Consider the following 20340-nt stretch of genomic DNA (forward strand, 5'->3'; position numbering starts at 1 on the left):
CATATAGAAGTAGATCAGTGGATTATGTGTCTCGGCTGTTTGAAAGAGCGGACCAAGATGCAGCGTTTTCGTAGTTCCACATGTTTTATTTAAATCAGTGAACCCGAATGCAACAATTAACACTTTAAGTAAATACAAAACAACAAACCGTGACGCTGGAGGAACATAAACCTTACGAAGAACAATCACCCACAAACACCTGTGGGACAAACCTAAACTTAAATAGGACCTCCAATTAGAGACGTCAACCTGCTGCCTCTAATTGGAGGTCATGCCAAATAACACCAACATAGAAATACAAACCTAGAACCAAAACATAGACATACAAAAACCAGACAAACACCCCCTGTCACGCCCTGACCTAATCTACCATAGAAAATAACACTCACTATGGTCAGGACGTGACATTATGAAACACTACCCCGCTGGCTGCTGGCACCTGAGCCCAGGCAGATGTCATTGGGTCAGGTGAGGTTGTCTACAGAAAATTATTACATTTTTTATCATCATAATTTTCAACTGAAAGTGGTTCACTTAACAGCCATTCCCATATCATATACACTCCCATCTGTATTAATTTGGACAGTGAAGCAAAAATGTGTACATTTGGCTCTATACTCCAGCATTTTGTATTTGAAATAAAATGTTTCATATGAAGTGACAGTACGGAATGTCACCTTTTATGTGAGGGTATTTTCATACACAACAGTTTTACTGTTTAGAAATGAAAGCACTTTATGTCTCTAGTCACCCTCAAAAAATGCTAACCTCTCACCATTACCAATAACAGGGGAGGTTAGCATTTCTCACTCGTTATTATTCAGGATTCAGTCATGATTATCCATAATCATGGTAGCATCCACATTAATGTAGAAGTGTTCAGAAACATCTTCTATTCTTATTTCAAATAAAAGTGATTCCAAAATGACACAATACATTATTTACCATGTTCCTACTGGGCAAGACATTATCCGAAACACAACCAAAACAAACTGCAGATGCTTCCAACAAGAGTTTGTAGTCACAAGCATGACGTAGTCATTGCGTGCAAGGAATATGGGACCAAATACTAAACTTTTGACTACTTTAATATACTATAATTTCATTGTTCCAAATAAAACTTATTCAAAATGGGGGGACTAGATACATGAAGTGATATCTCAACAGTAAAACAGATATATATGAAACATTTGATCTCATATCCAAAATTCTGGAGTACAGGGCCAAATGTACACATTTTTGCTTATCTGCAGCACAATGTAATTCAATATAAATCATCACCAACCTTCTGGGTAAAGCAGGCTATTAAGTAACAGATCCCTATACTATAAATTGGTGATTAGGCTGAAATTAGTAGGACCATAGTTAATAGAAAAATCTATTAAAAGATGTCCAAAGTTTTGCTGATTAAATGCATAAGGTGGAATGTATTACAATACCTTGACTATTATGCATCTATCCGTTACAATGTATTATTATTATGTTGTTACATTGTTGGAGTTCGTTTTGCATGGCCCGGTGCCCCGGGTGTGTGGCTATTTCACTTAAGGACCAATGGAATGGTCCTAAATTAACAACTCCGCTAACCAGGGGCACCAGGCCACGCAAAACGAACCGAACAATGTATCTATCAGTTGTTACAACTCCATCAACTCACAGCCAATCCCCTAAAACCAAACCGTACTTATTTCAATAATGACACGTTTGAACCAATCAGCTTATGGTGGGCGTGGAGAGGTCCTCTCGCCGGCTAAATTCATTCCTCAGCGAGCACAATCGTTCTATTATACTAGAATGGCGACTGCTGTTTTCGGTCGTCAATGTACAACAGGCAGTAATACTGCAAAATCACACAAAGACCACCTGCGAAAAGGTAAGGATTCACGACGGAGACAGGCGGCTCTTTTGTTCCTCAACAACATATCTTTAGACGGAAGGCCTTTGTATCATCTCAGCAATGGAAACCACGGTCAAAGGGAGGCCGCCGAGCTCCGAAGTCGAGACGCCACCGGGGCACAGGCGACTGGACACCCTCTGTTCTCATCGAGTATCTACGGAACCGTCTCCCTTGTGGCACCCTCCTTGGCCGGTGGCGCTTCTCCTACTGTGGCGGGGATCAGTGGACTGAGCCCAGTCCCTCCTAATTTGGGCATGTCTACAGACACGGGCTCAAGTACTGCTGTGCGGTGCAGTGAGGTGTTTTTTGAGGGTGTTGACCCCATGGCACCACCAGATACCCCTCTGTCCCCCACCTCTGGACCTCAGACATTCAATCCAAGTGCCAAATCATCATTTGTGCCCCAGAATCAGAATTCCGTTCCGGGGGATACACAAAGGTGGGAAATATTATCTAGCTACTACGTTTGTATTATAGGGTGGTAAACAATACGGGATTAATCTGTCATAATAACCATCAGTCACGACTAGGTGTTACTCACTTTGCTTTTGTATTCATTGTAACCAACATTGGCTGTTTCAAAGTTTGACAGAACAGGCCTGATTTATAAATGTGGTCTATTTACTTCCGCATATTTCATTTCAATATAGAAATCTACGGTAACTCAAATGGCCACAGACTAGACCTTACGTCGAAATTGTAGTTATTGAAATCTATTTCTCAAAACAATCATTAGAACACGTCTTAATTGTCAGCTGCCACATTGAAAAATATATTTTTTCCCTGTCAAAGTCCTTTAAAAAACCCTCTGCAGCGACAAATGTATCCGAGGAACGCGCAACTCTGTTCTAGTATAAAGGTGGAGTTGAGTTTTGTTTCAATAAATTGTGCAGAACTTGTAGTTGAGGAACGCTTAGTTCCTTTTAGCAAAGCTAGTATCTTACACACTAGCATTTATAGGAATAAGCTTGTATAAAAAACGAAATAGCCCGTCAGAGGCGAGAGGTTAAATACAATTACATTTCAATTTACTCCGAGTCTGCCCTGCAGATTGTCCATAGGGTTGGCCCTTATGCAGGGGGAAATTGGTCGCGCGATTTACTAGCAACAACCTTTACCACCAGTCGATACATGTACAAATGTCAATTCTGAAAACGCTTACCTGTACCCGTTATGTACAACCGCGTTCCTTCCGCGTGGTCCGAAATTCACACGTTTAATAAACCCTTATCGAATACAACCACCGATCTTTTCCGAATTTGTGTTGCTCAACTCAGCGCGAATGCTCATGTGCCAATTGAATCTCGGTTTACATCAAGGACGCTACGTGAGCAACACAAATGTGAGAAAAAGTAGGTATTGTTTACGTTTTTATAAAATAAATAGGAATTTTAGCACAAGCGGAAGGACCGCGGTTGTACAGGACAATCATAGTACTGTAGGCCTACAGGTAAGCGTTTTCAGAATGTAACTTTTTTTCAAGTATTGACTGCTGGTAAACTCAATGTTGTTACTAGCAAATCGGCGCCCAGTTATCAACACTCAACCCTGCCTTGATATTAGAGAACAATTGGGACGATCGCTTAGCTGCTTATAGCAACGCTAGTATTTACACACTCGGGTTGCTGGAAATTGGCTTGCAAAAAAACGGAATAGTCCGCCAGAAGTTAAATTATTCTGTCCATTGTCTGTATAGTTGATCCTTATGCAGAGGGAAATTTGAGAAAAAACCCCACAATGGAATTTAAAATGAAACAGAATTTCCACACGTGGGTCTGTTGTAGACCTATGAAGTTCCTCTGCAAGGTCAGTTCCTATCCTTACTCGTGTCAAAATAAAAGTGCCCTACAAAATGTTTGGTTTTTTTGTGCAGGAATGGCGCACGTGCTGGACTTTTATTTTGACATGAGGTTATCAGAGAGGAAGTAGGTCTAAACAAAAAAAGACCCATGTTTGAGAAATCTGTTTAATTTATACTCTATTAGATTTTTTTTCTTCTCAATTTCCACCTGCATAAGGACCAACCCTATGGGCAATCGGCAGGGCAGACTCCGAGTAAGTTGAAATGGAATTTTATTTAACTTCTCGCTTCTGAGGACTACAAGCTAATCCCTAGCAATGCCAGTGTGTAAGATACTAGCAATCACATTGTATTGGTCACATACACATATTTAGCAGATGTTTCTAAAAACAGCTAAGCGTTCCTCAGCTAGTGCTGCACAACTCATCACTAAATTAAACTACAGTTTCAAACAATTATCTGATAGTTCTTACATATTTAGTTGATATTGGTTTGTTTATTTTAGCATTCTCTGTAATGCTGTGCTTTGTGTAAACATTACATTAATTGTTGTCAGACCTCTTGTGTTATCTCACCTTCTCCTCCTGCCACCACATCTGTCTTGCTCTGCATCTTGCCTCTGTCATTCTCTCTGAACATGTTTAGAAAAACAAACATATTACTTCAAATCCCTCTCACACAACATGGTGATTTTGGCATTATTATTCAGACATGTCATGTAAATTAATCTTTAAGGTCTTCCTTAGTTTATTATTTCAAGAAAATGGTTCATTCTTCCTCCGTATTTGTCTACCTCCATATTCTAAAACTCACTGACAAATTATATGGTACTGTTGCTACCTGTTGGTCCAGACATTAGACATTACTAATGTTGATGTTTAATTGACAATTATGTTTGTGTTCTCCATTTTGTCTTAGATCACGGAATCATTCGGGCTCTCCAAAACCTGCAAGGGTGGCCAAGAAGGTCCACTTTATCAAGAATATGAGGCAGTATGACACAAGAGGCAGCAGGTGAGTTTAAGTAGTAGATGAGGGGGCGCAGGAGATGTGTGGAGTAAACTGTGTATTCTAATGAAGTGATAAACCAAAACAAAATGTATAAAGCATTCTTCTATAGGCTCAACAAGGGGTATCAAAAAAGTAATTCTAAATGGCATTTTAGTCACCCATGACATACAGGAAATGAATTGCATTCATAAGCATAGCCTATAGAGAAGAGGGAAGATGATTGCAAAGAGACCTGCTGGAACTTAGATAACGCTCTTAGCTCTTAAACGAGTAACAGAACGACTGTGTGGATTGTAACAGTGCATTTAATCAAATCAAAACACCAAACTTCTTTGTTGTAATATTGCAAATGGACATGTCACTTTCACCATTAAGGATTCCAGCTTTAACGGTACATGTGTGTTATTTAAATAATGTGATGTACTGAATGTCTAGAATTAGAACAATATTCCAAATGATAAAAGTTGGCCCAACTCTTTTAATATACAGTGCATTCAGAAAGTATTCAGACCCCTTGACTTTTTCCACATTTTGATATGTTACAGCCTTATTCTAAAATTGATTAAATTATTTTTCCACAACAATCTACACACAATACCCCATGATGACAAAGCAAAAACAGGTTTTAGCAAATGTATTAAAAATAAAAAACAGATACCTTATTTACATAAGTATTCAGACCCTTTGCTATGAGACTTTATATTTCAAAAAAATTTTTTTTACAAAGAACACAAGGAAGGGGTAACATTAAAGTATTAGAACATGAAGGACAAACAATACAGCATAAAGACACTATCAAACATGTATCAGTCTTTCTGCAACAGAGCCATCCTTATGTGTGCATGATAGTGATATAAAATATGTCAGTTTCCTTTTACATGATCACAATCTTGTGAAACCTGAACCCCCCCCAAGATCCCCCCCACAGTTCCCCAATAGCTGTCCCCCATTCGAGACCCCTCCCACAGTCCCCCCTCCCCCCCGGAAGAAAATAAAAAATACATTTAATTCCATTCCCCCACCCCCAAGAACCCCCCAATGCACCAACAACCAAGAGAATGAACTAAAGACAAAAAAGGAAAAGACAGAAGAAAACAGCAGACAACAATGCAAAAAAAATTCAACAAAATAATACATTTAAAACAAAGGACATCAAGAACAACTGGAATCATAATATCGATGTCTACTTTTATGTTTGTGTGCATGTCTGGCACTATTACATGTATGTATGTATGTATGTATGTATGTATGTATGTATGTATGTATGTATGTATGTATGTGTGTATGTGTGTGTGTGTGTGTGTTCTTGTATGTGATTATTTGAATGAGAGTGTGTGTATATGCATGTGTACAAACATCTGCACGGCATCAGCCTCAGGCAAACCGGCATTAGTTGTAAAAACACTGCCACTTAGTGTCATTCAAATGTACTTTTATTATGTTTTATTTAGACTTTTCCCCTTTATCTTTTGACCATCATGCTCTCTCACACAGCAACTCCACTCCCACTCTTCTCCAATTCCACATACCAACCCTCAGCTTCCCTCAGCCCATCCCATCTATCTCTGCTGGCCACCCACTTCGTGTTTCTACGCAACACATATCTTTCAACTATGCTATGATGTTTAACGTACAATTTCAAGCTATCTAATCGAATAGAATCTACAGATTGCGTGTTGAAGATAAATATGTTTACTAAGAGTATTAGTAATTGACTGACCCGGTCTCTCCAGATCTCCTAACAGTACTATTTCTAGGGTCAATTTTAGATCAATGGTATGCATTTTCAGACATTCCTGAACCTGAGACCAGAAACAGGCTACCTGAGGGCAATACCAAAATAAGTGTTCTATTGATTCTGTATCCTCGCAACAAAATTTGCAGAGCTTTGATGATTTTATGCCCCAAATATTCAACATTTTGTTGGTGGCAAGAATTCTATATAATAATTTTAGCTGAAAAGCACGAAGTCTTGAATCTTGCGTTGTTTTATATATCAACTCATACACCCTGTACCATGGAATAGGTACATCAAAAATCTCTTCCCAACTATTTTTACAATCTGTATGGCACAGTTGACAACATCCTGGTCCTCAAATGAAACTGGTGTACTTTCCTATTTATGCTATTTTTATTCCTCTGCCAGTTTTGATCTTTTATATTGGGCAGACAGACCAGTTCTTTACCTCCTCCTGCTGCCACCCTCCTCCATTTTTGGGGCAATGCTGTAATCAATTGGTTGTACTCTGGATTGAGCAGACCTTCCTGTACAATTCTGATAACTCCATGAAGGACATAACTCTACCATTACAATTTACAATATAATTTAAGAACAAAATACCCTTTTCAAACATCTTTCCCATAAATACAGGTATTTTACCACCAGCACATTTGAGTTCAGCCATAATATTTGTTGTAATATTTGTTCTATCTTTTCAGGGGGATGAAATTGAAATTGTTGCCAGCTCTGCAATGCTTGTTTGAAAAAGACAGATACTTTGAAAAAAGTATCATTTTCAATTAATCGAAAAAGAGACATGGCAATCGGCAAAAAGGCCATTTTTAAACAATGGATGAGCTTTTCTTATTAATCTACTGGAGAACCATTTAGGGTTCAAATAAAACTTTTGAATGAGTGAAGCTATTAGAGAGAGGTTTAGTGCTTTTATATTTAATAATCTCAACCCACCCAATTCATATTCATTATATAGATAGGCTCGTTTTATTTTGTCTGGTTTAGCGTCCCAGATAAAGCGAAATATATTTTGCTCATATGATTTGAAAAACGAATCATCAGGATTAGGCAGTGCCATAATTGAGTAAACTAAGATATGACTAAGGAGTTAATCAGGGCAATGTTTCCATAAATAGACAGGTATTTACCTCTCCATGGTTGCAGAATCTTGTCTATTTTTACAAGTTTTCTATTGAAATTCATTGTGGAGAGCTTATATCTTTTGTGATATGAATACCGAGTATGTCTACTTCACCATCAGCCCATTTTATAGGTAAGCTGCAAGGTAATGTAAAAGTTGTATTTTTTAAGGATCCAATACGTAATATTGTACACTTATCATAATTAGGTTTTAGTCCAGAGAGTACAGAAAAGTTTAATGAGACATTGCAGGGATCTAGCTTGCGGACTTAACACACAACTTGAGTCATTGGCATACATGGACACCTTTGTTTTTAAGCCTTGGATTTCTAATCCTCTAATGTTGTTATTGGATCTGATTTTAATAGCTAGCATTTCGATGGCCATAACGAATAGATATGGTGACAGCGGACACCCTTGTTTAACTCCTCTTGACAATTCAAAACTCTCTGAGAAGTAGCCGTTATTTACTATTTTACCCCTGGGGTGGCTATACATTTTTTTTTTACCATGAGCTTTGATATTGAGATCAGGTGCATTGTTTCCATTGATCATCCTTGAGATGTTTCTACAACTTGATTGGAGTCCACCTGTGGTAAATTCAATTGATGGACATGATTTGGAAAGGCATACAGCTGTCAATATAAGGTCCCAGAGTTGACAGTGCATGTCAGAGCAAAAAACATGCCATGAGGTCAAAGGAATCGTCCGTATAGTCCGAAACCTCAGAGACAGGATTTTTGTCAGGGAACAGATCTGGGGAAGGGTACCAAAACGTTTCTACAGCATTGAATGGCCCCAAGAACCGTGGCCTCCATTCTTAAATGGAAGAAGTTTAGAACCACCAAGACTCTTCCTAGAGCTGGCCGCCCGACCAAACTAAGCAATCGGGGGAGAAGGGCCTTGGTCAGGGAGGTGACCAAGAACCCCATGGTCACTCTGACAAAGCTCCAGAGTTCCTCTGTGGAGAAGGGAGAATCTTCCAGAAGGACAACCATCTCTGCAGCACTCCACCAATCAGGTCTTTATGGTAGAGTTACCAGACAAAAGCCACTCCTCAGTAAAAGACACATGACAGTTTGCATTGGAGTTTGCCAAAAGGCACCTAAAGGACTCTCAGACCATGAGAAACATCTCAATGATGATCAATGGAAACAGGAGGCACCTGAGCTCATTTTTGAGTCTCATAGCAGGGTCTGAATACTTATGTAAGGTATTTCTGTTTTTTGGTTTGAATACATTTGCAAACATTTCTAAACCTGTTTTCGCTTTGTCATTATGGGGTATTGTGTGTAGATTGCTGAGGAAATTGTTTTATTTAATCCATTTAATAATAAGGCTGTAACGTAACAAAATGTTTTGAAAAGTCAAGGGGTCTGAATACTTTCCGACGGCACTGTACACATTGTACTAATAAGTGCATTACTAATGCTGTAGTTAACTGTAGTTTGGGTCGTTCTTGAATTGCGGTGGCATTTGGGCACTACATAAATATATATTTTTTTAAATGTAAAAAGGCTTTCCATTCTAAATCGACTAATATGCTTTTTTCTTTTTACATTAGGATAACGTGCCACCAGTAGGAGTAGTAACACCAATGAGACATTTTTGGTTATTCAGGATTTTCTTAACTGTAGGCCAGATACTCAAATTTAAGGTCATTAACCCTTTAAAAATGTATTTAAGTGATATGGTTAGGGCTGCAATACAGTATGTACATTTTTGGGCGACCCGACGCGTTTAGTAGTATGTGACTGTAGCTGTTGTTTGTGTAGACTGACACTGCGGATGTTCTGTGTGCCTGTACTTGCTGTCTGTGTCCTGCAGGATCATGATGATTTGTGCCAAGCGGTCTCTATGTGCTGCTTTCTCAGTGCTGCCCTATGGAGAGCGTATTCACCTCAGGTACAGACACATAGCCCTAACCAACTAGAGTCCACCTCTATCCCGCTGTGTCACTATATGACCCAGCCATCCTCTCGTGTGTCCTGAATCGCCATCAGGAAAGGAGTTGTGTTATGATGATCACAGGTTTTAATGTGAAGCTGCATAATAATTATATAATGTATGTCATTTAGCAGACACGTTTATCCAAGTGACTTAGTCATGCATTCATATATTTTACGATGCATGATGGTGACATGAGTAGATTCTCTTTCTGCACACCCAGTGACCCAAAGTTGGAGGCGCACAAACTACAGCTGTCCTCTGGGGTGGCGTCTGACCTGTTCCCTGGCCTGGAGGGCCTGGGGGTGGAGCTAGGTGCATATGGAAAGGTAAGGGTGAACTGGAGCGTAATTGCACACTGTCTGTCTGTGCTTTCTGTTCGTAAACGTCTCTCTTTCCTCATCAGACGGTATCGTATGCCCAGTTCCTTTTCCCCACTAACGCCCTGGTGAGACCGAAGAGCAGTGGAGCACTAGAGCCCAGCACAACACAGACCCCCCTGTCACGTTACCAATGCAACGGCCAGAAGAACTACACCACCCCGTCTCGACTCAACAGCACTATAGGACAGGACCTGAGTACGCTCCACTTCACTAGAATACAGGTTACATGCACTCTCTCTCTGGCAAATTGTTTTTGCAATTATTACTGTCTTCTCATTTAATATAATTTTTACAGATATAGAAGACCTGGCAGACTATGATCCCTACCTACTCAGTGACCCTCAGTGGCCTTGCGGGAGACACAAGAGAGTTCTTATATTCTCATCATATGTGGTAAGCATTCATATAACATTATACATGTTACATATTTATTTTATTTATTTAACCTTTATTTAACCAGGAAGGGCTCATTGAGATTTAAAATCTCTTTTTCAAGAGCGTCCTGGCCAAGATAGGCAGCGCCAAGTCATTACAAAAATTACAGACAAACAACATGAAAAACTACAAGTAATCTAGTAAAAACCATAGAATTAACAAAGAATATAACAAAATCAAAAACAGCAAATTAAAAACATTGACAGGTCAGGGAATCAGTCTCCAGATCATTCATCCGTGATTTAAAAATACCAATCGGGACAAGTTCTTCCAGTTTAAAAGTATTTTGTAAGGCATTCCAAGACGATGGCGCAGAGTACATAAAAGCCCTTTTACCAAAATCAGTTCGGACATTTGGAACAGTTAGCAGGATAAAGTCCCGCGAACGAAGAGAGTACCCACCACCACATTACATATACCTCACCACATTACTTTGTGACTAGACAATACATCACATGACACACTGACAGTCCAGAATGCTCTGATTTTGTTCAGTAGCACCATTCTAAACATAAAATCCCTTACGATATGGATTGTTTTATGACAAGTAAACTTTACTGCACATAGTAAACATAGAGATTTCATTATGATGCTATGAATAGGATGAAAGCAAAGTTCTCATATTTATCTTGTTCCCTGTCTTCCAGACGACTGTTATTGAGTATGTGAAGCCGTCGGACCTGAAGAAAGACATGAATGAGACGTTCAAGGAGAAGTTCCCCTATATTAAACTGACCCTCAGCAAGATAAGAAGGTGCACGGTGCCTGAACACGTTGTGCATTTTTGTCTACTGTCTGTTTCAATCTCTGAAAATCACATTTGTATCTTTGTCTCCAAACCATGCATTTACATATGCAAATCCTGCATATCTGCCTACCATACACACCCATGTGTAACCTGTAACCTCCCTCCTGTTTGACAGCCTGAAGTGGGAGATATGTGCGGTGGGAGAGGAGTGCAGTTTGCAGCCGGTCACAGTGGCCATGGCATTTGTGTACTTTGAGAAACTGGTGCTGCAGGGCCGCCTGAACAAGCAGAATAGGAAGTTGGTGTCTGCAGCCTGCGTCCTACTGGCAGCCAAGATCAGCAGTGACCTGAAGAAGCAGGAGGTCCGACAGCTGATTGATGTGAGTGAAGTCGTTTTTTACATGTGGGTTGAATTTGGAAGTTTACATACACTCAGGTTGGAGTCATTAAAACTCGTTTTTCAACCACTCCACAAATTTCTTGTTAACAAACTATAGTTTTGGCAAGTCGGTTAGGACATCTACTTTGTGCATGACACAAGTAATTTTTCCAACAATTGTTTACAGACAGATTATTTCACTTATAATTCACTGTATCACACTTCCAGTGGGTCAGAAGTTTACATACACTTTTAACAACGTAGAAAATTCCAGAAAATTATGTCATGCCTTTAGAAGCTTCTGATAGGTTAATTGACATCATTTAGGTCAATTGTAGGTGTACCTGTGGATGTATTTCAAGGCCTACCTTTGAACTCAGCCTCTTTGCTTGACATCATGGGAAAATCAAAAGAAATCAGCCAAGACCTCAGATAAAAATTGTAGACCTCCACAAGTCTGATTCATCCTTGGGAGCAATTTCCAAACGCCTGAAGGTACCACGTTCATCTATATAAACACCATGATACCACGCACCCGTCATACCACTCAGGAAAGAGACGCGTTCTGTCTCCTAGAGATGAACGTACTTTGGTGCGAAAAGTGCAAATCAATCCCAGAACAACAGCAAAGGACCGTGTGAAGATGTTGGAGGAAACATGTACAAAGTATCTATATCTACAGTATCTACAGTGAAACGAGTCCTATATCGACATAACCTGAAAGGCCGCTCAACAAGGAAGAAGCCATTGCTACAAAACCGCCATAAAAAAGCCAGACTACGGTTTGCAACTGCACATGGGGACAAAGATTGTACTTTTTGGAGAAATGTCCTCTGGTCTGATGAAACAAAAATAGAATTGTTTGGCCATAATGACCCTTATTGTGTTTGGAGGAAAAAGGGGGAGGCTTGCAAGCCGAAGAGCACCATCCCAACTGTGAAGCACGGGGGTGGCAGCATCATGTTGTGGGGTGCTTTGCTGCAGGTGGGACTGGTGCACTTCACAAAATAGATGGCTTCATGAGGAAGGAAAATTGTGTGGATATATTGAAGCAACATCTCAAGACATCAGTCAGAAAGTTAAAGCTTGGTCGCAAATTAGTCTTCTAAAAAGACGATGACCCCAAGCATACTTCCAAAGTTGTGGCAAAATGGCTTAAGGACAACAAAGTCAAGGTATTGGAGTGGCCATCACCAAGCCCTGACCTCAATCCTATAGAAAATTTGTGGGCAGAACTGAAAAAGCGTGTGCCTGCAAGGAGGCCTACAAACCTGACTCAGTTACACCAGCTCTGTCAGGAGGAATGGGCCAACATTCACCCAATTGATTGGGGGAAGCTTGGGGAAGGCTACCTGAAACGTTTGACCCAAGTTAAACAATGTAATGGCAATGCTACCAAATACTAATTGAGTGTATGTGAACTTCTGACCCACTGGGAATGTGATGAAAGAAATCAAAGCTGAAATAAATATTTATCTCTACTATTATTCTGACATTTCACATTCTTAAAATAAAGTGGTGATCTTAACTGACCTAAGACAGGGAATTTTGACTAGGATTAAATGTCAGGAATTGTGAAAAACTGAGTTTAAATGTATTTGGCTAAGGTATGTAAACTTCCGACTTCGACTGTACATATTGGTCATTTAGCAGACGCTCTTATCCAGAGCAACTTACAATCAAGTAGCACTCCTAACATGCAATTATATTATTCAACCTACCCATTTGAGCATTGCATACATTTTTTAAGAATTGAAAATACAGTACCTTGTGTGTTTAAAATGTATGGACAATTTTGCTCACGTCAGGATCACTTGAATGAATTGAATTGTTACGGTGATCAGAGCATTGGGCAGTATTGTATGAGGTTGTCTTCTTGTTCTTAGCTCCCCTTCTCTCTCTCTCTCCATGGTTGAGCAGAAGCTGGAGGAGCGTTTTCGTATAAACCGCCGGGAGTTGATTCCATTGGAGTTCCCTGTCCTGGTTGCCTTGGAAATGGGGCTCTACCTCCCTGACAGCAAGGTCATGCCGCACTACCGCAGGCTGGTGCAGCAGGGCTAAGCTGGAGCCTGGAGGTGGCCCGGAGAACTGGCCTGTGCCAGTTTTGATATATAAGTCCTGATATTGATTGGAAATGCTGATCCTGAATCAGCACCTTGAGAGATGCACCTTCTGCCCTAGAATCTGTTCAGGTGTAGCAGGCCAGCCCAACCTACATGCTCCTTATAAAAATAAATCTAACTGTTTAGGTACTCTATTTATTTGATTGAATGCAATCCAATATCTTGATAACTTGATATGGATAATATCTTGGTAATAGAATGAAGGATTTTTAAGAATATTTTCTGCAATGCTGTTGGACTGTTTTTTCTTTCTATGTTTTGATTCTTGTTGGGTCAGCTTGTTCTGAACTTCTTTCTGGGTGGTATATGGCATTCTGATATGAATATTTTTTTTCATAGAAGGGTTCAAAACCATGTTTATTTGTACAAACAGTACACCTTAAATATTTTCTAAAAAACTGAGTGAAGGATGGCAACCCGATGGGGGTGTCTGTGAGGACTTTTACTATTCTCTAGTTTAGCTCTTTCGGTCTTAAAGGCATTGGTGCTCGGATGAGTGGCAATGATGGGTTACATGTGATCAGATGACAGATGTAGATGGTTTTAGTTGTCAGTACACGCGTCTGTTTGTGTCCATTGTACTGGTTTGGTTGCTTGTGAGAAGAGGGCTTAACGACTGCAGGTGAGAGCACAGGTGGTTGTTATGGAGGTTATGCATGCTGTTTGATGGAGGTGTGTGGCGACTAATGAGGGACAGGCTAGGCCATGGTGAGTTTAAAAAAAAAAAGGTTACTTTTTTTATTTTTATGCTTTATTGAAGAGATGATAGTGTTGGAAAGTCGGGGAGGGGGTTATATTTGTCCTATTTCACACATTGGGACGGATTTGAACCCATCCCTACTCTGGCATACGTGTGTGCCGGGTCAGCGGCTGTGACCACACAGGCCACCAAAGTATGAGTTTTTACATTTGGCCTGCATCTATAAGCAGCCAAAAGGCATCTCCCGAGGGTTGACTTGTTGTTCAAAGTTTGAAAAATATATTTTTTTTAAATCAATAAACCAGATTAAGACTTGCAGTGCATTCAAAACGCATGACAGCGCTCTGTTATAGATGATGTCAAAGATTACGTTAAAGGTGGTGATTGTTCCTTCTAATCCTCTATACTTTCATTTCTAGCTGTGGGAAGAAGTCTTAACTTAAACTCTATTTAAAGGATGTGTCTAAGTCCGCATAATATGATGTTGATGGTTGCCATATCAGTTAGAAATAATTTAGCCGCCCTGAAGTAATTCCCCGTCAAAAGGTATAGAAATTGTATTTTTTATGTGTAAATGGTGCCTGGTATTGGTATCTTTGCTCATTGTAGCTTGTGTTGATCTTACTATTTATTCACTCACTTTGAAAATGACACATCAGTCAATGGACTTAAAAGGCCACAAATGTGATTGAAATGACCCACTGGCCAGCCCAGAACTCTCATCCTCACAAACTACTGTAGAAGCATCAGTGTTTCAGTTGTTTTTATTGTATCATTCGTTTAGAGCTTGGCTTGGATGGTATTTATTACCCTTTTCTTGGGTTGGAGTCTGAACAGTTTTGATCATGTCAGTACTGTAGCTGGCAGTCAGTCTAATTGTGTAGACTTTAAATCACCACTGTGCAATCAACTGCCTCTTTGTGGCGTTATCGATCTTCTATTACACAAATTACTTTTCTGCTGTGGATGGTTTTGTTAAGTTGCAATCAAACTTCATATCAGTACTTGGTTGGTATTGTATATCAACACCCAGGTATAGGATTTGCAGTAAGTATTCTTACCATATTGTTCAAAGTGCTGGATCATCCACAAGCCAGTTGTCATATTTTTAGTTCTCAGGAAATATCTTTCAATTAAAGCTTTATTTTCCACTGATCATTCTGGGATCATGGGATTTATCAAACAGAAAAACTCTGGAATGAGAGCAGGTAGAAACCGGTTGTGTCCTAAAAAGTGGATTTATTTACAGTATTTCTCTTCATTTGCGTTGTATTATGCCACTTGACAAAACAGTAAGAAGTGCCTAAAACCACCATGAGTTGAATGATGTATCAGTCCTATCCAGATATTATTCCCTCTTGTATTTCACTCTCTTATCGCTGTTGGGATTTTTCACCGTACCTGTGAATATCATAGAAAGTTGGACTCTGCATAATGTGAAGCTCATTGTTCTGTGAGTGATCTTGGAGAAAACGTTTTGTACAGTAATGTGCAGATTTCTGCTGTGGTGTGACTGGATGTCTTTGTTTTGCAAATGTATGCTTAAAAAATTACCTCTTGTAATTTGTTTAGAATGTGAAATGGTAGAACTTCTGAAAATGTTGTGCTCATGAATGGTGTCAATTTTGTAAAAGTATATATATTTTTTTTCTTAAATCAGAAAATATATTTAAACATTTTCTAACCATTAAGACCACATGACTGGAGTGTTTCTTTTTTTTTTTTTTTTTAGGCCAGGAAGCTACAGGTCACATTGGCACATGTAGCTGTCACTAGTCTACCATGGCCCAAGTCCTAAACAGTCACAGTATTCTGGTTTGCAATATATCAGGAAACACATTTAATGTTATGTTGATTCAAGCTCTGAGGAGTTGAGCATGTGTGCATCAATTTGTTATAAATTTAACACCCAATTGAGAGGGTCTTACATTACCATTTCCTATCAGAATATATATTTAATGGAGACGGCTTCAGTGCTCTAAATAACAAATCAGCCAGTAAAATATTTAATGAAACTGGATTAACACAGGTACTAATCCAAACTCATATCTTCATCATCCTTGTCTTTGGAATCATCGTCCTCATGGTTAGACTTGCTGTCTGTCTCCATGGCTTTAGCAAAAGCCTCAATGTCTGGAATGGAGGAAAGCTCAATTAGAATTTCACTCATGAAAACAGCAGGTCATAACCTCTTATGGAAATCTTATTCAAAATGGTAGACACTAATGTTATGTCGGAATATCTGCACAGGCAGACCTGCATGTTATGTGTTCTCTAAACAATGGAACATACAAGGTCCCTGGGTTCATGTTTTGTGGGCAGATACAGGACACTGACCTCCTTTGTCAGTTGCATCCACAGCTTCTGTTGGCAGCCCAAACTGGTTCATTAGAGGCCCCAACTGCCCTGAAGCCAGGGCACTACTGAACAGACCCATGGCCTACAAAGAAAATAATCACTGCTTTACATCATACATACTCATACAGTAGTATATGAAATTTAGCACTCAAGTGGTAACTAAAAGAAAGACCAGGATCACTTTAGCATACTATAGTAAGTGTTCTGAGAAAACACTGCTATTCAAGTGTACTCTACAGAGAAAGGAAAAGCACTGCTCAACACATACTCAGAGCAGTTTGTGTGTGTGTGTGGTATACCTGCAGAAACTGTGGGGAGGTGAGTATGTTGTGGAGCTTGTCGGTGCTCTGAGGCAGGGCCTCTTCTGATGGCAGGAAAGGCAGCAGCCTCTCCTGGACCTCAGCATTGGCCAGGATAGCCATGATCTCAGGGGTCACAACACTGGCCAGGTTCACTGTAGAGAGAACAAACAGTCCGCTATAAATACAGAGGGACATTCTCAACTTCAGTCATGGATCTACCGCTGCAAGGCTAATTATTTCACTGGTAACAGCATGATTTATTTCACTGTAAATGTCTTCAAGAGACTCCTTATTGCTCTGTCCACTGTTCTAAACTGTTGAGCTGTGTTGTGAGCTGCTCTATAATTTAGTTTAGTCCCTCACCTCCCTGCCCGGCTGCAGGTACATTCATGGTTGCTAGGATACTCCGCAGGTCACTCAGCTGGATTGGTTGGGTGGGGCTGGCTGCCCCGGCTGCGAGGGAGGGGGCAACAGGGGTGGCGGGTGAGGCCATGGGTGACAATGCACTGGTGGCAGATGGGGTGATGGGTGTGGTTGGCACATGGGAGGAGCCCACCTGGGTGGAGGTAGGGGTGACCGCAGGAGACTGAGATGGACTGAGTGGGAGAGAGACCGAGAGACTAACTAAATCCACAGGTGTTGTAATAAAAGTAGAATAAGCTATCTGTAAAAGTTGGCTGAGTATTGAGTGTGTAGTCTAAGCTGAAGAGAGACAAGTGTATAAATGTACAAAATTAATTCATTTAGTAGTGAAGTGAGTCTGTTTGCTTGTGGTACCTTGAAGAGGAGTTGCCGGCTGCAGGACCTCCACTACTTAGCAGGCTGGCCAGGCCTGGTCCAGCCAGAGCCCCAAGACCTCCTACAGACAGACACATGACAGAAATGGGGAGAGGATTATTAATGTGTCTCCCAAACAATCCTGTTATGATAGACATTGTTGCAATTAATGACTGAACCCAATAGGCACTCCAGTCCAGAACGCATTCTCAGTCAATCCAGCCATCGGCTGTTTAAAGCACATTGCTACGAGTGGTAAAAAAGACTGTACACTAAACAATAGCCACTTACCAAGACCTCCCAGTCCAGTAGGGCCAATGAGCTGCATGAGCTGGTTGTGACTCATGTTACCGAGCAGACTCTGCAGTCCAGGAGGAAGAATGCAAAATGTTCCCGAACGATCAACACATCATGCACAAAGGAGAGGCTGAGTGGGGAAGGAACTATCGTCTCTGAGAAAGCATTGCTTCCTGTGTCAACATGCCACAGTACCTTTGCACTCTGTTTATGAGTGTGTGCACTGTACCCTTCTTTAATCCTTACCCCTCAGAGCAGACAGATCATGCCCGCTGCTGCCTCCACTGCCCAGGGCTCCAGGCATAGGAGGGTTGTTAAGATACTCATTCACTTTACAGCAGTACTCCTCATCCTTATCAGTCTTGGACTCCTATAACAGGAAAATGGAAAGAACACTATTACACCAGGAACTTATTTTTCTCATACAATTGGCAGCTGATAACATTCTGTTGAACATAGAATTGTCCCTTGCGCTTGTCTGGAGTCACTGTGCTACCCTTCATGGTCATCTTCCCTGCCCGAAACTCAACCAGGAATTTGCTGGAGGAGCCGCGGGACCCTGACACCACACTGGGAAACAGAGCTCCCGACATGATGATGATGATCTGGTGTTGGGCAACGATGATAAACAATGACAAAAGTTAGCTTGCTAACGTTAGCCATCGAGTCAGCCATCTTCCGAATTTTAGCTAGCCAACTACTGGTATATCAACAATGTAGCAATCTAACCACTGCATTATCCTGAACTCAACATGTATCTAGCTACTTAAGTAATAGTGCCAATAGATTTAAAAAAATTGAAACACAAATGTACATTTTACTTTGAGATGGAAGATGCCAGATGGACTTGGAATCAGATTACGACAGTGGCTAGAGATGAACGCAGTGAAGTGTCGTTCCCTCACCAACGGCTCTTTTTGGTGAACGTTGGGAACCGAATTGCAGCGTGAATGCTCCCAGATTTGCAAACTGCTACTGCTTTTTGAGCTCAAAACAACGTTTAAATGTAGATACGTTACAAAATAATGAACTAAATAGGCTGAATACTCACTGCAGAAATAATAAATAGTGGGGAGAGCGTGGTCCACGATACTTTTTGCAGTGTGTTCAACAACAACAAATCATGTGATCTAATCATTAGGTCAGGTAAAAATATATTTGAACGCGCATTTCATAATGGTAACCTACTTTTTGGCCTTTACATTGGAGATTTAGAATTTTTTCACGATTCTTATTTCTTAGTAAAATGTTAGGCATTTTGAACGAAGAGCCGTTTGCTAGCCAGATGAGCAGGCTCACCGAAAAGACTCGGAATGCCCATCACTAATAGGAGGGTGAAACCACTGTACCAAATATTTTTTATAGCTAACCTAAAACAGACCACAGCCTGTCGCCCAATGGAAGTATATTAGTCATAGTGGGCAGAACAAGCAAGGAGCTAGCAAGATCCTATTGGCGCGTTGTAGCATATATTTCCATATTTCCGTTAGGAACACATACTCTGGGATGTGCGAGTGCAATAACTAAATTTGCTCTTGCGTTCCTTCTAAACAATGCCATTTTTTGAAACTTTGGCAAAGGGTAAAGTCTACAAAACTTTGTCCATTCTGTTCGTAACAGATTGTAGTTTTGGGAACAGAAAACTGTATTGAGATCAAATGTTTCATCGATGAGATCATTTGAAGAATGTCGGCCAAAATCCATCTCGCTCCATCTTCTCCCACTGCCGGCCATTGGGATTCCTCTCATCACCATGCAGTGCATTCAGAAAGTATTCGGACCCCTTGACTTCTTCCACATTTTGTTATGTTACAACCGTATTCTAAAATTGATTAAAAAATAAAAATTCCCTCAGGTTTGGAAATTTTTGCAAATGTATAATAAAAAAAAAAAAATGAAATATCACATTTACATAAGTATTCAGATCCTTTACTCAGTACTTTGTTGAAGCACCTTAGACAGTGATTACAACCTCGATTCTTCTTGGGTATGATGCTACAAGCTTGGCACACCTGTATTTGGTGAGTTTCTCTCATTTTATTCTGCAGATCCTTGTCCTGTTGGAAGGTGAACCTTCGCCCCAGTCTGAGGTCCTGAGTGCTCTAGAGCAGGTTTTCATCAAGGATCTCTGTACTTTGCTCCGTTCATCTTTCCCTCAACCCTGACTAGTCTCCCAGTCCCTGCTGCTGAAAAACATGACCACAGCATGATGCTGCCACCACCATGCTTCACCGTAGAGATGGCGCAAGGTTTCCTTCAGACGTGACACTTGGCATTCAGGCCAAAGAGTTCAATCTTGGTTTCACC

At 40.4% G+C, this 20340-nt stretch overlaps 2 protein-coding genes across 9 annotated transcripts; one reads left to right on the top strand and one right to left on the bottom strand.

The window, feature by feature from the left end:
* The first annotated feature begins 1453 nt into the window (after positions 1 to 1453).
* Positions 1454 to 15987, top strand: LOC115165700 (CDK5 and ABL1 enzyme substrate 2). Of its 2 annotated transcripts, none has more exons than XM_029718991.1 (9): positions 1454 to 2336; positions 4617 to 4712; positions 9412 to 9489; positions 9755 to 9860; positions 9938 to 10109; positions 10210 to 10307; positions 10997 to 11103; positions 11273 to 11477; positions 13397 to 15987. In XM_029718991.1, exons 1-9 carry the CDS (start codon positions 1696 to 1698, stop codon positions 13535 to 13537), a joined length of 1644 nt encoding a protein of 547 aa, XP_029574851.1. In that variant the 5' UTR covers positions 1454 to 1695; the 3' UTR covers positions 13538 to 15987. The 2 variants fall into 2 exon arrangements, with proteins under 2 accessions (XP_029574851.1, XP_029574852.1); XM_029718992.1 differs by lacking the exon at positions 1454 to 2336 and adding an exon at positions 3844 to 3952.
* LOC115165701 (proteasomal ubiquitin receptor ADRM1) lies at positions 15522 to 19684 on the bottom strand. Of its 7 annotated transcripts, none has more exons than XM_029718999.1 (7): positions 18280 to 19684; positions 18028 to 18097; positions 17737 to 17818; positions 17323 to 17555; positions 16957 to 17111; positions 16637 to 16739; positions 15522 to 16432 (listed from the first exon to the last, which is right to left on the bottom strand). In XM_029718999.1, the coding sequence occupies exons 2-7, from the start codon at positions 18080 to 18082 to the stop codon at positions 16332 to 16334; spliced, it is 729 nt and encodes a 242-aa protein (XP_029574859.1). In that variant the 5' UTR covers positions 18083 to 18097; positions 18280 to 19684; the 3' UTR covers positions 15522 to 16331. The 7 variants fall into 7 exon arrangements, with proteins under 7 accessions (XP_029574859.1, XP_029574858.1, XP_029574857.1 ...); XM_029718998.1 differs by having other exon boundaries at positions 18028 to 18163; XM_029718997.1 differs by having other exon boundaries at positions 17737 to 18403; positions 19085 to 19684.
* Between the last annotated feature and the right edge of the window lie 656 nt (positions 19685 to 20340).

Source organism: Salmo trutta, chromosome 28 (genome assembly GCF_901001165.1).
Source record: "Salmo trutta chromosome 28, fSalTru1.1, whole genome shotgun sequence".
In the NCBI taxonomy this organism is placed as follows: domain Eukaryota; kingdom Metazoa; phylum Chordata; class Actinopteri; order Salmoniformes; family Salmonidae; genus Salmo; species Salmo trutta.

Coding starts and splice junctions, on each gene's coding strand:
- LOC115165700 (XM_029718991.1), top strand. CDS start 1,696: ATGACACGTTTGAACCAATCAGCTTATGGTGGGCGTGGAGAGGTCCTC. Junction 9,861..9,937: donor AGCTAGGTGCATATGGAAAG/GTAAGGGTGAAC, acceptor TTTCCTCATCAG/ACGGTATCGTATGCCCAGTT. Junction 10,308..10,996: donor TTATATTCTCATCATATGTG/GTAAGCATTCAT, acceptor CCTGTCTTCCAG/ACGACTGTTATTGAGTATGT.
- LOC115165701 (XM_029718997.1), bottom strand. CDS start 17,894: ATGTCTATCATAACAGGATTGTTTGGGAGACACATTAATAATCCTCTC. Junction 16,740..16,956: donor CCTCCCCACAGTTTCTGCAG/GTATACCACACA, acceptor TTTTCTTTGTAG/GCCATGGGTCTGTTCAGTAG. Junction 16,433..16,636: donor GGATGCAACTGACAAAGGAG/GTCAGTGTCCTG, acceptor CCTCCATTCCAG/ACATTGAGGCTTTTGCTAAA.